Raw genomic sequence first — 13,963 nt, 5'->3', positions numbered from 1 at the left:
AACATGGCCCATACCCACAACGGGGTTATTCCAACAGCATGAAATTCGGTCACCACGTTACGCGGTAAACAGAAACATTTGTATCTACTAAGCAGGAAATAACAAATTGTGATTTCTAGGAAGCAATGTGTTCAGCATTGCAATTCAATATGATCGTCCCCAATAAACTACACGCATGTACAATAATAAGAGGGATAGAAGTTTTATCGGCCGTACAAACTTGTAAAAAGAGGCATACTAACTGAATTAACAAGCATGGTGTCCACGCGCGCACAAGCAAACAAGAACACATCTCACTTCTATAAACCACCCCCCTCTTCCTCCCTGTCTTCCTCCGGAAGCCTTGCGCGCGACGGAAGGCGGCGCGCTTCGTCCCCGCTTTCCTCCGTTGCGTGCGCGAGTTGAGCCGCGATCGCCGCCTCACCCTCGCACGCTTTCACTCGCACATGCAGCATACGGCGCTCGGCGACGATTTGATCGCCCGTGGACTTCGTACAGAGCCTCACGGCGACGGTAGAAATGCGCCTTGAGTGTCCATATATAATTGCTATCGCAATAATACATCTCGACCCAAAGAGGAGGCTAGAGTAGACATACCGTAGTGATTTGAAGTCTAATAGACATGAAAGGCGCGAGAACGATGACTGTGGCTTACTGACACAAATATTTTACAACGACTGGAGCTTAGATATTTCGGCGTTGCATTGAGTTGGCCGTACAAGAGCATATAAGAGCATGCACTCTTGTGTCACATTTCCCACACCAAGTGACCACATAGTGAGAATACTTTACAATTCACGCTGGCAATTCACCGACGCTGGCTCCCTTCGTCGAGCGAGAAACCGCTACAGTCAAAACAGTTCACAGCACATGCACTGCGGTTGGCGATGCACCTCACATGTTTGCGCAGCCAAATAAAATTTCCGCACACTGTAATTACTGCTGCACCGAAAGGCTACAATGTGGTTCCGACGACCTCGTATGAGCTGAGCTCATGCAAATTTCGATGAGAACGAAGATCTCCAAATTGTTCCGCATCGCGCGACGGCAACGCATTCAAGCAGAGTGGCGCCGGGTCGCACGAGCCAGAGAGGAGCAAAGGGCGCGTGCCTTTTCCTCGCCCAATGAGGCGTATATATTTCGCAAAATTCGCTACAGTAAATATCACCTACAAAAAAAAGAAGACAAAATACCGGAAATCGTGAATGAGTGATTGAATCATCTTCCACGTACTGCATAAAGATTAAAGAAGAAAGAAGCACAGGCGAAAAAGCGACACTACAAGAAACGCAAATATTCCTGATGCTTTCAATAATTTGTGAAGCATAAAACGGAATTCAAGTCTTCTAATACATCTCACTTATTTTATATTGCGGAGAACGGCTCAACTGCGCTCCGTACAAGTACTTTGTGCAAGCAACGTTTAACCCAACTCGGTGTATAAGCCCGTACGGTATAGTGTCTTGTACGCCCACACGTACGGCATTGAGCACCGGCTGAACCAAGCTAGAGAAGTCAGTGCGTATACGAGAGGATTGAAGAGGTTCATCGACTTCACACATGTCATCGTATTTCGTCATCCAAGTGCACCGCAGGCGCAGGATCCCGGTCACGACCACTATAATAATAGAGGCGACAGGACCACCCTCCAGCGCCTGTGTATGTCCTTTTTATCCGTGCGTGTACGCGTCAGATTTAAGTGCCCTGCTTCAATATCAAGGATTACGCCTCTCCTTCAACTGACAGCTCACCTACTTGCTTTCCCCCCAGAGCCCCACTCCACTTTCGTAGCCTCAAAAATCTCTTCTCTGGACCCCGGCACACACCGATGTTCCGCTCGCGGGAAACGAGGCGGCCCACGCCACGGCTCGAGGTCTCACACGCCGAGCCGCCGCTGATTATGAGGCCGCCTCCGCCCCCGAGAGCGGGGCATCGGATCTGCCGGATCGGGACACTACAACAGAAACACAGCAACAAGAAACACACTGGGCGTGGGGCGATCGCCTAACCACGTTCAGAGACCTCACCCAACACTACAGACTCGAAAGACGCACATTCCCGCCACCGCACGATAAATTGAACAGGAACGAGGCCGTAACATTACGCTTGCTCCAGACACACACCTACCCTAGCCCCGCTATCTTACACCACTGCTATCCGAGTTTGTATCCAACAGACGCGTGTAAAACATGCGGACACAGAGCAACGCTGCGACACATGCTCTGGGAGTGTGCCGGCAACAACGGTAATCACAGCAGCTCCGTTGGCGACGCGTCCAGAATCGCGGCTGTTGCCAGAGTAGGAGAAGGCTCGAGCTCCGTTCTTCCCGACGCCGCCCCGGATGCGGAAGCCGCCGGGGACCCTCTCCGTAGGCGTCGCCGCCGCTGGGAGGCGGCTATCAGAAGTTCAGAGCTGGCAGACCAGCTCTGGGCCGTCCGGCAAGCCAAAGATGCCGCTCGAGTCCAAGAACTTCGAGCCGTCACCTGAGGCCACCACATCAAGAACTGCCGGACTATTCTTTACTAAAGTTTCTTCTTCTTCTTCTGCTTCCAATAGGAGATGTAGGCTCTAACCCACTGTGCGTCTGCGTACCGAAACTACACAGTTGGTCATGAAGTTCTGAGGAACGTCGTAGTCGAAAACTCTGGGTTCACTTTGGCCATGGGGGATGTGAACCAAAATATAAGTAAACGAGCGTTTTCCTTTTCTTTTTTGTTTCACCTTTATCGAAAATGCGGCCGCTGTGCATCAAACCGCGACCTCGCGCTCTTAGCAGCGCAAATGTCACAACTTCATTCTCATACAATGCTTTGACAACGCACTGCGCCGCTTACAAGCTATGCCGAAATGCAAACACCAAATCAGACGGATGCCCAGTGCGAGGCGCCACCGCCGCAATGCCGATGAATGCGATGCGATTCTTGTGACAGAATGATGATGATGATGATGATGATGATGATGATGATGATGATGATGATGATTTTAAGGACATGTTGTGACGAGGGGTGTATGCACAGAGGAGCACAACATGCATCTAAAGATTCCGTCACTTTTGTGTCGCAGTGGCACATACCCCATGGTCATATAAAAGGAAGTCAAAGTAAACCAAAGAAGCCGCTGAATATGATGCGCCAGGCGTGATTTAGAAATGCCTACCTGTCGACATTGTACGTCGAAAGGGTATATTTCACTGAGCTACTCGTTTCCTTCTTCGAGGACTGTAACAGCAGAAATTGTGGGACACAGACCGCTACTTCGACGTCTGTTCGTTCCTTTTTGTCTGTGTCCCATAATTTCTCCTGTTACAATCCTCGAAGATATCGTAAGCACACGTTTTAAGTCGTTGATTACGCGGAACACATACATGTATACCCATCGGCACTGCTTCCTCAGCGAGCATACAGGGTTAATAACAAGTCAACTCAATCAACCCGCAGCATTCTATTCGGGCGGCAGTAAAAAAAAAAGTACGCGGTTTACTTTAACGATATACTGTACTGTTAACGACCACTCGTCCCTTGGCCTTCCCAGGTGACTTAACGCGCATCATCAGCTATGGGGAAGCACCAAGATTAGCTTCAGACAGCAGAATGACGGCAGCCCGATGTATCGGCGGGGCACTTGCTTGGAGTTGACCGATTTCAAGGCACATTGCTGCGTGCGCCATACAGTGTTCACTCTCTCCCGCTTTCCTCTTTCTATGACCCCTTTCCCCTGCTCCAGTGTAGGGTAGGTGGTGGTGGTAACAATTTTTTTGAGATTCTGCTCAGTGGAAGGCCCGAGTCCCAGGATGGCAACTCACGAGGAGCGACCCTTTCGGCTCAGGCAGCAAACCGGACGCTCGCCTGGTTGACCTCCCTGCCATTCTCCTTGCTTTCTATCTCTGCCGCAAATTAATCAAATCAAATTATTATATTATTACTATTATTATTATTATTATTATTATTATAACATCGTAGGTTAATTACAGCTTATAAAATATACAAACGAGAGTCCCAAAGTACAAGAATGCAACGGGACCGTGGGCAAAGATTACATATATTACAAGCATTAGCAGCAGTGTGAAGAATACAACAGATATATCAAGTAAGAAATAATAGTAAGCATAACGGAATAGAAAAGAAAAACGCATGAAAGCAAAAAAAACGAAGTTCACAAATAAACGCAGTATATAAAAACACAAATCGAGTGCAACACCCAAGAACATAAAAATATTTACAAACAACCTTTTAATGAAGAATCTGAACTAGGCATCGCGTGATTAGACTATTATTCTCCGGGACTCTGTCAAAACTAAACGTGAGAGACCACCTCAGAACAAAAGAAATGTCTTAATAAGGTACGGTACAGATGTACCACACCAAACTGCTTAATATGCAGTTTGATCATATTCTGAACCAACTGGTTCCCAAACACGTGGCCAGCAATTTAAATAAACGACCGTTGGTCGTGAGGCGATCACTACTCGCCACATGCGCGACATAATTAAGGCATCCACAACAGCAAGCAGATGCGCGTTCGCGTTGATACATGCACAGTATCGCAATGTATCGTTATCGCCAAAGCGTGCAAAAACGAATTAATGTTTGTGTCTAGTATAAGTAAGCGTAGATAGATTCCGCGGTTTCGCAATGTTTACGCGTGGCCCCGCTAAACCCCGGAAGGAGACGATCGGTCTGGCTCCCGATACTCCCGGCGCCGCGTCGGTTGCTCGTGGTGGACGCCACGCATCACGGAGCACGAGCCGTGCCTAGGCGGCGCCATGGGATCCTGGGCCTTGCAGTGGAAGGCCTCGGCGAACTCCTTGATGTGCTTGAGCGGCACGTTGACCCTGTCTTCCGCGGACATCGATGACTTGTGGAAAGCGGGGGCCGTCGACTCGCAGTTGTCCAGCGCGAAGTAGATGAAGAACAACTGCTTCGCGGACGAGTTCTCCAGGCCGGCGAGCCGGAGGTCGAGCTTCCAGATTTGCCTCACGGGAGGGAGCTCTTCAAACGCCTTCATCGCCAACAGCAGCGCGGACGTGCCGTCGAGGAAAGCCCGGCGCAGCTGCGAGAGGGCCTCCGGCGAGGTGGAGGAGGCGCCGAGGCTCGACTGGGCGTCCCCGTCGAAGCAGTCTAGCAGAGCGTCCAGTTTGGCCCGAGAGTCGTCGGTGAAGCTCGCCGGCACGTCCCGTTCGTACGGGTCCTCGTGCAGCAGCTGCACCAGAGCCCGGTAGAACCGAACGGCCACGCGCGCGAGGTGGAACACGAAGAACGAGCTGTTGCTCTCCACGGACGCGTTGAACAGCGCCGCCGGCACGTGGACCACCCGCAGCGAGCGGCGGAACGAAGCCTCGGTGGAGAACTCCGAACCGGCGGCGCGGCGCCTGAGCAGCGCGCTGTCGCCGCGCAGTTCCCGGAACTTCTGGGCTTGCCGACGCCGAGAGACGTTGGCGAAGAACAGCAGAGGGTCGCCGGCGCCCATCTGGTCTTCCAGGGGAGCGCAAGCGTCGTCTCGCCGCTCGCCGAGAGACTGGCCGAACTGCGTCAGGGCGCGTCGCTTGAAGCGGTAGCGAATCAACAGCGACGACAGCTCGCTCATCCAGGGGAAGTCGGCGACGTGCCTCAGGAAGACCGATTCCAACTGAGTCAGCCACTCTCGCGTCGACATCTGCTGGCCATTTGACAGGCGCCACATATGCGCCGCCTTCGCAAAGCAGCCCGGCAGAGCCTGTTCGACGAGCCGAGCGCAAAGCAAGGGGCTGTCGTCCTTGGTGTCGCCGACCGTGCGGCCGAGGCGGACCTCGGTGAACAGGTATCGTAGGCCTCGCAGCTCGTCGGAGAGGAACGGCGCCACGTGGACGATAGCGAGGAAACCCAGATAGTTTAGCGCGTCCAGAGGCGGCACCGTGTGCAGGACTCCCTGCAGTTCTCGCAGGAAACTGCGGACCGAGTGGAGGACCACGTTGTCGGAGCTGCCTATGGCGCCGTGCAGCAGGACGGTCAGGAACGTCTGTAACCCCAAATGTTTCAGCTGTCCGAACTTGACGACGGTGACGCTGTCGTCCCCGTAACCACTGCGGCACGCGGCTGCGATGAGAGTGCACGCTGACCATAGTTGGCCCCCAAAGGCGTCGGTAGCCGCGCCCGAGTCGCCGATTTCAGTGGCAGCTTCGCGCACAGCTGCGACCAGAAGATCCTCGGCTTCTTTATTGTCTTTGGCGATGCGAGCGTAGAGGCAGCGAGGTTGGGATAGCTCAATAGCTGTGGCGTCCACATTGGCCGGGTCGGTACCGACGCCGGCACGTACGAGTGTTGCCAGATTCAAGTCTCGGTTCAGTTCAGCAGCGAAGGTCCACACCGCCATTACGTCCTCAACTGCGCCGGTTCTAGGCCACTTCCCTATCTTCCACCGGGAGAACAGAGCGCCGATCGCCTCCTTGGATCTAGCGGCGCTGCGACCTCTGTCGGCACAGGCCTTGTAAAGGTTCGCCGCTACTTGGATGTCTCGCTGTCTCGCGCTGCCGACAACGGCGACAAGCTGGCGCGCGATGTTATCCTGGAGCAGCGTGTCTCGCGAGACCACCGACCCGGTGCTTAAAGCGTGCGCCGGATGCTCGCTCATCCAAACGTTGCAAACGTGCTTGTAGAAGTTATCACACGGCCGCTCTCGTTGGCTAAGAAGTCTCCCGATGTACCGTGCCTCCCGCTTACAATGGTCTGTCGTGCAGTAATACACCTGCATAGCTTCTGGCGTGCCTGGGACGACTTCTGGGGCGATCGGTTCGTGCTCCGGGTCGGGATACTCGGGTTGGGTAGCATCGCTGAAAACCGAATGGCTAGTAGCCATCAGTTGTTTCCTGCAGGTGATGACGTAATATATCATGATCACGCACGTTACCATGGTCAGCACGACGCCCACACTCGACAGCAGCAGACAGAGGTAGGGCGGCGCAGACTGGGACGCGTAACTCTCCGTAACGGTGTCTCTGCGCTTTTTCCGGCCTCTCCCTGCTCCAGAGGTCATGTGTAAATGAGACTTCCGGTGGGACGACCTGCCGTGGCCTTTCCTGTGTCTGCGTCGATGGTGCCTTTTCTTTCCTCTGTGTTTCCTTATATCCGATGTCGTTCGGTGCGGCGAACTGCTGCTGATGCTTTCAGACTCCCGGCTTCGCTTGCTTCTGGATCTGCGGCTGCCTTCACTTCTTGATGTGCTCCTGCTCTTTGATTCCTGGCTACGACTTCGCGATTTTCTACTGCTTCTGCCTCGGCTACTATGCCTGCTTCTCGATTTCGTCCTAGTACGGGATCTCTTTCTCCCGATTTTGTCTTCTCTACTTGTCTCTGGACTCTTCGTACTCGTCTCAGTACTCCTCTCGCGACTTCGCTCAGGGCTTAAGCTCCTGTCCTTACTACGGCTCTTCCTTTTCGACCCGTGGCTAGACCTGCCACTACGATGGCTTCTACTTCGGCTTCGGGATCGGCTCCTACGTGACCCGCTTCTTTCTTGACGCTTCGAGCCGCCAGATACAGTGCTTTCAGGTGTAAAGCTCGAAATTTCCCCACTCCTCGGACTTCTGTCCTTTCCTTTCTTCGATCTGCTACTTTTGGAACGTCGATGTTTGGAACGGCTTCTTTTGGACACCCTGGAACGACTTTTGTGTCTTGGAGAGCCATTTCGCTTGTGCTTCTTGCGTCTGTGCTTCTTGCCATGCCTGTGGTGTCGGGACTTCTTCCTAGAGGATTTAGGGCTCAGTGAACTTTCCTGACTTGTCGGAGTCTCACTTGACGGGCTCTGAAGGCCGGCTGGGCTGATCCTGCCAGGAGGGCTTCCTGGGCTGACGTCACCTGCGGGACCTGCAGGACTCGTAGGCCTTGTACGATTACGCGACTCGGCCGGGCTAGTTTCGCCGCTTGGTGGGCTTCCAGGACACATAGCCCCTTCTCGGCCCTTATGACTGCGATGACTGTGGCCTCTGCGACTCTCTGCGACGTTCGGACTCTCCTCAGCTGGACTCTCGTCAGCTTTGCTTTTTTTATCTTCTCTAGACGTACGCTTGGACTTACGCTTGGACTTCCGCTTGGACTTCCGCTTGGACTTTCTGCGCTTCTGTTTATCGTTAGGACTCTTCTCGCCATCCTTGCCCGCTTCTCTTCCTTTATCCTCTCTCGACTTCCGCTTCGACTTGGACTTCGACTTTGACTTGTGCTTCGACCTCGGTTCTGACATTTGTTGTGGGCTCGTGGTGCCACTTTCTTGCCCACTGGGTGGTGAAATTGCGCCGTCTGCCGGCAACTGATTTGGCTCTTCTTTTTCTGCTTCCTTCTCTGCCCTCGATGTCTTCTTTTTCTTGGAGGATCTTTTAGACGAGCGCTTAGACCTTTTATTAGAAAGTTGTGATGACGCGGAAATGACGTTGACTTCGCGTTTCTCGTCCTTTCGCGAAGGCGCAAAGGGCTTCCGCAACGACGACATCATGTCCGGAGCGACCGCTTGAGGGCTGTCGGAAGAGTTTCCATCCACAAGCCACGTGCTCGATCCAAGCTCGGCTTCGCTGGATCGCGTAAGCTCGGGCCGAGGCATGGTGCCACGCGTCACGGGCACCGGGCTGATGGAGAAGTGGAAGAGTCGAGACGGCGAGCCGCTGAGATCGTACGTTGATCCTGCGACGTTCGTCTCGGACTTCTCCTTACTACTCCTGCTGCCATCTCTGTGCCGCTTGCGCGACCGTGATTTCCTCTTGCGTCGGTGTTCGCCTTCGCCGTTACTCTCGCCACGCCCTCGACTGCCGGAGGACTTGGACTTGGTTCTTTCGTCGCGCTCCTTCGAGCGATGTCTCCTCCTGTGCGATCTTGTGCTCTCTTCTTTTCGCTTCCTGCGGAGATTCTCGCCCGCAGCAATCATCACCATAGGATCAAAGCGACTAGTACGTTTCTTTGGAATCGCGCAAGTACCTCTGTTGTCTTGTAGCTGGATGTCACCTTGACCCCCTGGAACCGGTCTGCGCACTCCGGACGTCTCCAGGGCCACGCGTTTTGCATTATCCGACGCGGCGATACATGCCGCGCTCAAAGGAACTCCTTCTCCTCCTACTACTGTTTCGGTTGCTCTGCGAGTAGGGCTTCTCCGGTGGTGGCGATGAGACGAACGAGCAGCGTGGTACAACGGCTGCAGATATTGTTCCGACCTTTGGATTGTGTCGTCTACGTTATTGCGGCGGCTATGGCGTGTGTGCTTCAAGCGAGAACCCTGGGCTCTGCCTTCTTCCCCAAAAGGGGCACCTTCTGACTGCCCCCGGAGAGTACGCGCTTCTCCTGAACGAGACGTCAACAATCCAAGTTCCGTTCTCTTTCCTTTTGCGCGAACTACAGTCGTCGGCAGTGCTCCCGGTGGGCCGCTTCGGAAAAGCCTCCTGGCGATCGAGCCGATGCCCGTCGATAGTCTTCCAAACAGCGACGACTTGGGATACGCAGCGTCCGCGTCAAATATGCGTTGCCCCTCTATGTCCTCGAAGCTGCTCGGTATCGATGCCTGACGGCCTGCGAAACTGTCGCCCGTTGTCCTGCGGCCTCTCGCCAGGAGGTGTCGGCCTGTTCTGGAGAAAACGGAACGCTTCGATTTCTTTCGTTCTTCAGCGTAGATACGGCGTCCGCGGCCGCACGTCATCGCTCTCGATCGGCTTCGCGCGACATTGGCTTTCTCGAGGACATCTGAGCGCTTTTCACCTTGCGTCGCTGGCGTCTCAGCTTTCTGGACCGTACCGTGCACTGTCCTAGGCGCTGAGGACTTGGCCCGGGGACCAGAACCTTCCGCGACGATAAGAGAGATCAGGGAAGACTCGTCAGTGCTAACGTACCCCGGAGCTTCTGCGGAGCTCCTAGACGCGAAATCTCCCGTCTCTGGTCTCAGTGAATGGGACGGTCGTCTCTCTGACGACTTTGCAGCTGAGCCTCTGGCTTTCCGCGATGAGTGGCCAAGGACATGCCGTGGCTCACGCCGCCGTATTGACTCCGACGAAGACGACGGTGTGAGTACTTCGTCCCGATGACTAGAGGACTGTGTAGAGCTCTCGTCCATTACCGAAACCTAAGGGCGAAGCTTCCTTGTCCTTGTTTTCTGTGGCGGGCGCCGCCAACCGCAGGCTGGTGGTGTGTCACTCCTCAGACAGACGGTACCTCGATCGTCCGTGGGTGGCGCCGATGCTTGACCACCACGCTGTTAGACCTCGCATTCACAAGGCAGGCCTAGGCCTGCTTCAGGGGATCAATAACGAGTGAAGATGCTCAACTCTCCCAGTCCTTGGTTGGTCCCACGAGAAGCGGCAGTCGCACCGAGATGCTGCGCGGCCAAGAATCAAGATGGCGTCTTCTCGTCGCGTGTGATGCGCTGCGCGCGCTGCGCGTGGGACACGGCGGGAGGTAAAGAAGAAAAGGAATGATGCGGCCCTGCATGACTGTTTCAGACGAGGTATTAAAATCTTTGAACACCTTGGCAATGTTATGTTCAAAAATGTACAGGCATTGCAAAAATGCGCACAAATCACGAATTCGTGCACACGGATCTCATTTTTGTCATCTTAGAATGCGGTTTAAATTTAATCTGCCGAGTAGACGTATGAACATTACTCAGTGGGGCACGTACTCGTCAATAAAATAAATAAATAAAATTAAGGCCGAATCACCCACCGTGGGTATGTGCCACTATAGAAGGAAACGAAACGAAATAATTTCTGAAAGGTACACAGACGACGCAAATGTGTACAAAAAAGTATGGGCAGTTCGCTGAGCTAAACTGCAGCAGGCGAAAGCCTATCTCTGATTGCCTCTGTTGCCGCTGTCTGAACTGCTCTGTTTCATTGAAATGCACTGTCATATTGATTAAATAATTTATTGACTGATTCGACTGGTACTGGCTCTTGAGAACCACTGCTGTCGCTTGCGTTCGGACTCTTTAGCAGTCGTTCCCGGAGACGTGTCGAGTCGCTTTAGACGCTTTCTCTCGTTGATCTTCAATCTTCTGGTGTTGGGAGAATCTGGGAGCTGGCGTTCCCCACTTGAAGTGGTTTGTTGGTGCTGCGGTTGCTGGAGCTTGTTCCGAAGGCGTTGCTGTCGCTTGCGTTTTGCCTCTTTCGCCTTCGTCCCAGGAGAGTGGTTGAGTCGCTTCAGCCGCATCCGTTCATTGGCTTTCAACCTTCTTGTGCTGGGAGACTGTGGAAGATGCGGCTCCTTTCCCCTCGAATGTTGTCGCTGAGCCTGCCACGACTTGTGCTTTCGTTCGGCAGCGCGAGGGGGCTTGGTTGCTGGAGAAACGGGAGCGCGCTTCGGAGACATCCGACTGGCTCGGCCAGCGACTCTACCTCCGACAAGTGGGAGAAGACCATACGAAGCCCGCTTCTACAAGACCAGCCATGGGTCGTCCAGCAGGCTCGCGCAGCGGCCGCCAGGTACTCCCTGTCGGTCCCTGCGTGGCAGGCGCCCACCGCGCGCTGACGTGCGTCCTGCAGGACTTTTATTAAAGTTTGTCCAATCCAAATCGGCCAGCGAGGAGCGTCTGCCGACGCCGTTTTGGAGCGCGAGGGTGCCGCCATCTACTGCGCGCATGCGCAGTACGCGCGCCATTCCGATGACATCACGAGCGCCTCCTAGCGGAATGTGACATTGGTGGAATAATAAAGTTTTCAATCAATCAATCAATCAATCAATCAATCAATCAATGTTCTGCGAACGGACGCCGCCGTGGCCACGAGTATGAGCCAATAAAGGCTTTCGCCTTGAAAAAGGAGTCGAGGATGGCATATGATGTACGACTACATGACGCTGAAGTGGCGACGATAGCATACGATGACGATGGTGGGACGACGGCGGCGTGACGACCACGAGACGACGCTGCATGGAGTGACAACTAACGCAGTAGTGACGACCAGTGGCTTAGCTAGGTCGTCTGGCACCCGGGGCCCATAGGTCTTTTGTCACCCTCCCCCCCAGGGTGTAGCCGGCGGAAAGAGGGGTGTCTTCAGACGTATATGACACCCCCCCTCCTCCACTGGCCCCTTGCACCCGGGGCCCACGCCCCCTCCCCCCCCCCCCCCTGTTGCTACGCCACTGGTGACGACGATGGTACGGCGACAATGGTACGAAGACGACGCGTGGCGACAACGTGACGCCGATGGAATGACAGTGGTTTGACGGCAATGGCTTGAAGACAATGTTATGACGACAAAGGTACGACGACAGCGGGTTGCTGACAGTGCAATCGTTATGGCCAAAAGGCGACGGCGGCACGACAGCGCTCAAATGAATCGATGATTAAATGTTGGTTACGCGAGCACGATGCAATTCACGCATTTGGGCGAAGCTGCGTCGCGAGCTTTCGACGTTTTCACGGCGCGGCTACTAGTGTTCCTGTATATGCTCCCGCAGGGAGCAGAGTTGCGCATAGGTCCGCCGTCGTGATCCAGCTCTGCAGCGAAGCCCCTCCTCGCGCGCGCAGGAGCCAAATGCCACGCGGTGTTCCGCCTTTTTCTCTAGTGGTCGCGAGCTACAAGCGCCAATTGTTCGCAGGCGCTTAGCACAGGGCAATTCTTAATACAGGCTACACTCGAATGAGTCATTCGTGCAGTCGGAGGGGGTGGGCTTCCAACCAACCGAAACTTTGTATGTACCTATGTAAACACGCATATACAAACACACACATGAACGTACAAATAGGGGGTAGGGCCGCCTTCAGTTCCCCAAAATAAAATACTCCCGTGGCTCGAACAGCTCCAAAGTTCGCTCGCAAACGCGCAGTACGTTGCCACAAAAGGCGGTGCAATGATTTTCATGCATGTGAAGTTGTCTTATCATTGTCAGAAAGCAAGAAATGTTTTAGAGAGTGTTTAAAACTTCACACACGTAAGCTGGACACTTAGCGCATATTGGCTGCTGAAACCAGCCGATTAATGACCGTCGCCAAGAGAGCTATCGGGCCTGCAGTTATGTCAGTGACCGTTAACAGAGCGTCATTTATCACTAACCATCGTTCAAAACAGCTGCTGTTACGTTTCGCCTACGACGCGCGGTTTAGCGGCGCGGCTGCAACGGACGCTGGGGCTTCGTTCAAAGCGGCAGACATTCTGGCCCGTTCGGCGCCGCCGTTACGCCTCCCTGCCAAGCGCGTCCAGGCATGTTCCAATGCCACGTGTCTTCATGTGCGTGTGTGTGTGTATGTGCATGTTGGTGCCCACGCTTGTCGAAGCGCGGCAGCCGGGGAGAGGAGCTCCCCCAACTGTGAAGCGAGGGGGTCTGACCGGCGCCGGCACGACGTATGCGCCACCTTCTCTTCCCATTGTGCCCGAACGGCGCCGGCACGACGGCTGCTCCACCTTCTCATCCCATTGTGCCCGAGCGGCACAGTCACGTGCTCGTCTATAGAGGGGTTCCTTCTTGCCCTCAACTGCGAGAGTATAAAAGCAGCTGCCCCCGGACGCCAAGGGGAGGCTCCGATTTCTTCTGTTGAGTAACGTGCACTCCCGTCTCTCTACTTCGGTCAACCTGACCGCCAACTCTTTGCGATGTTAGAATAAACAAGTTGTTTTGTTGTTACCAGTCGACTCATGCTTTGCCGGGACCTTCGGATGCTTCCAGTTGTACCCCAGGCCGCCAGGCCAACGCTACCCTTGGGGCTTGCGACCCAGGTGCAACAACGGGCGTCAGCGCCGAGTTCCCAACAACTCGTGCCAGCGGTGCGATTCCAAACACTGCACGTTTTCGATACATGCGGTGCAGACACAGATTTAAGCGCATTTCAAATGTTCACATGCGCACATTTTAAGCAAAGCTTACTTTTACGATTCATTCACACCGCAGACTAATCAGCTATATAGTATCAGCAAATCTGCAAGTGGAAAAAGATTCAAGATGCAAGAGCTTCTAGATCAAATTTATTTCATACAAGGGAATGCATGAATGGCTGCTGGCAGCAGGCCAAGTGTGCTGGTTCT

At 54.0% G+C, this 13,963-nt stretch overlaps 1 protein-coding gene across 1 annotated transcript; it reads right to left on the bottom strand.

Moving 5' to 3' along the window:
• Positions 1-4,266: 4,266 nt before the first annotated feature.
• Positions 4,267-8,963, bottom strand: LOC142560420 (uncharacterized). Its single transcript, XM_075672519.1, has one exon. The coding sequence runs from the start codon at positions 8,890-8,892 to the stop codon at positions 4,651-4,653; it is 4,242 nt and encodes a 1,413-aa protein (XP_075528634.1). The 5' UTR covers positions 8,893-8,963; the 3' UTR covers positions 4,267-4,650.
• Positions 8,964-13,963: the final 5,000 nt, after the last annotated feature.

Source organism: Dermacentor variabilis, chromosome 10, assembly GCF_050947875.1.
Source record: "Dermacentor variabilis isolate Ectoservices chromosome 10, ASM5094787v1, whole genome shotgun sequence".
Lineage (NCBI taxonomy): Eukaryota > Metazoa > Arthropoda > Arachnida > Ixodida > Ixodidae > Dermacentor > Dermacentor variabilis.
Note: the sequence above shows the minus strand (reverse complement) of the source record. Positions and strands in the feature narration are given on the sequence as shown.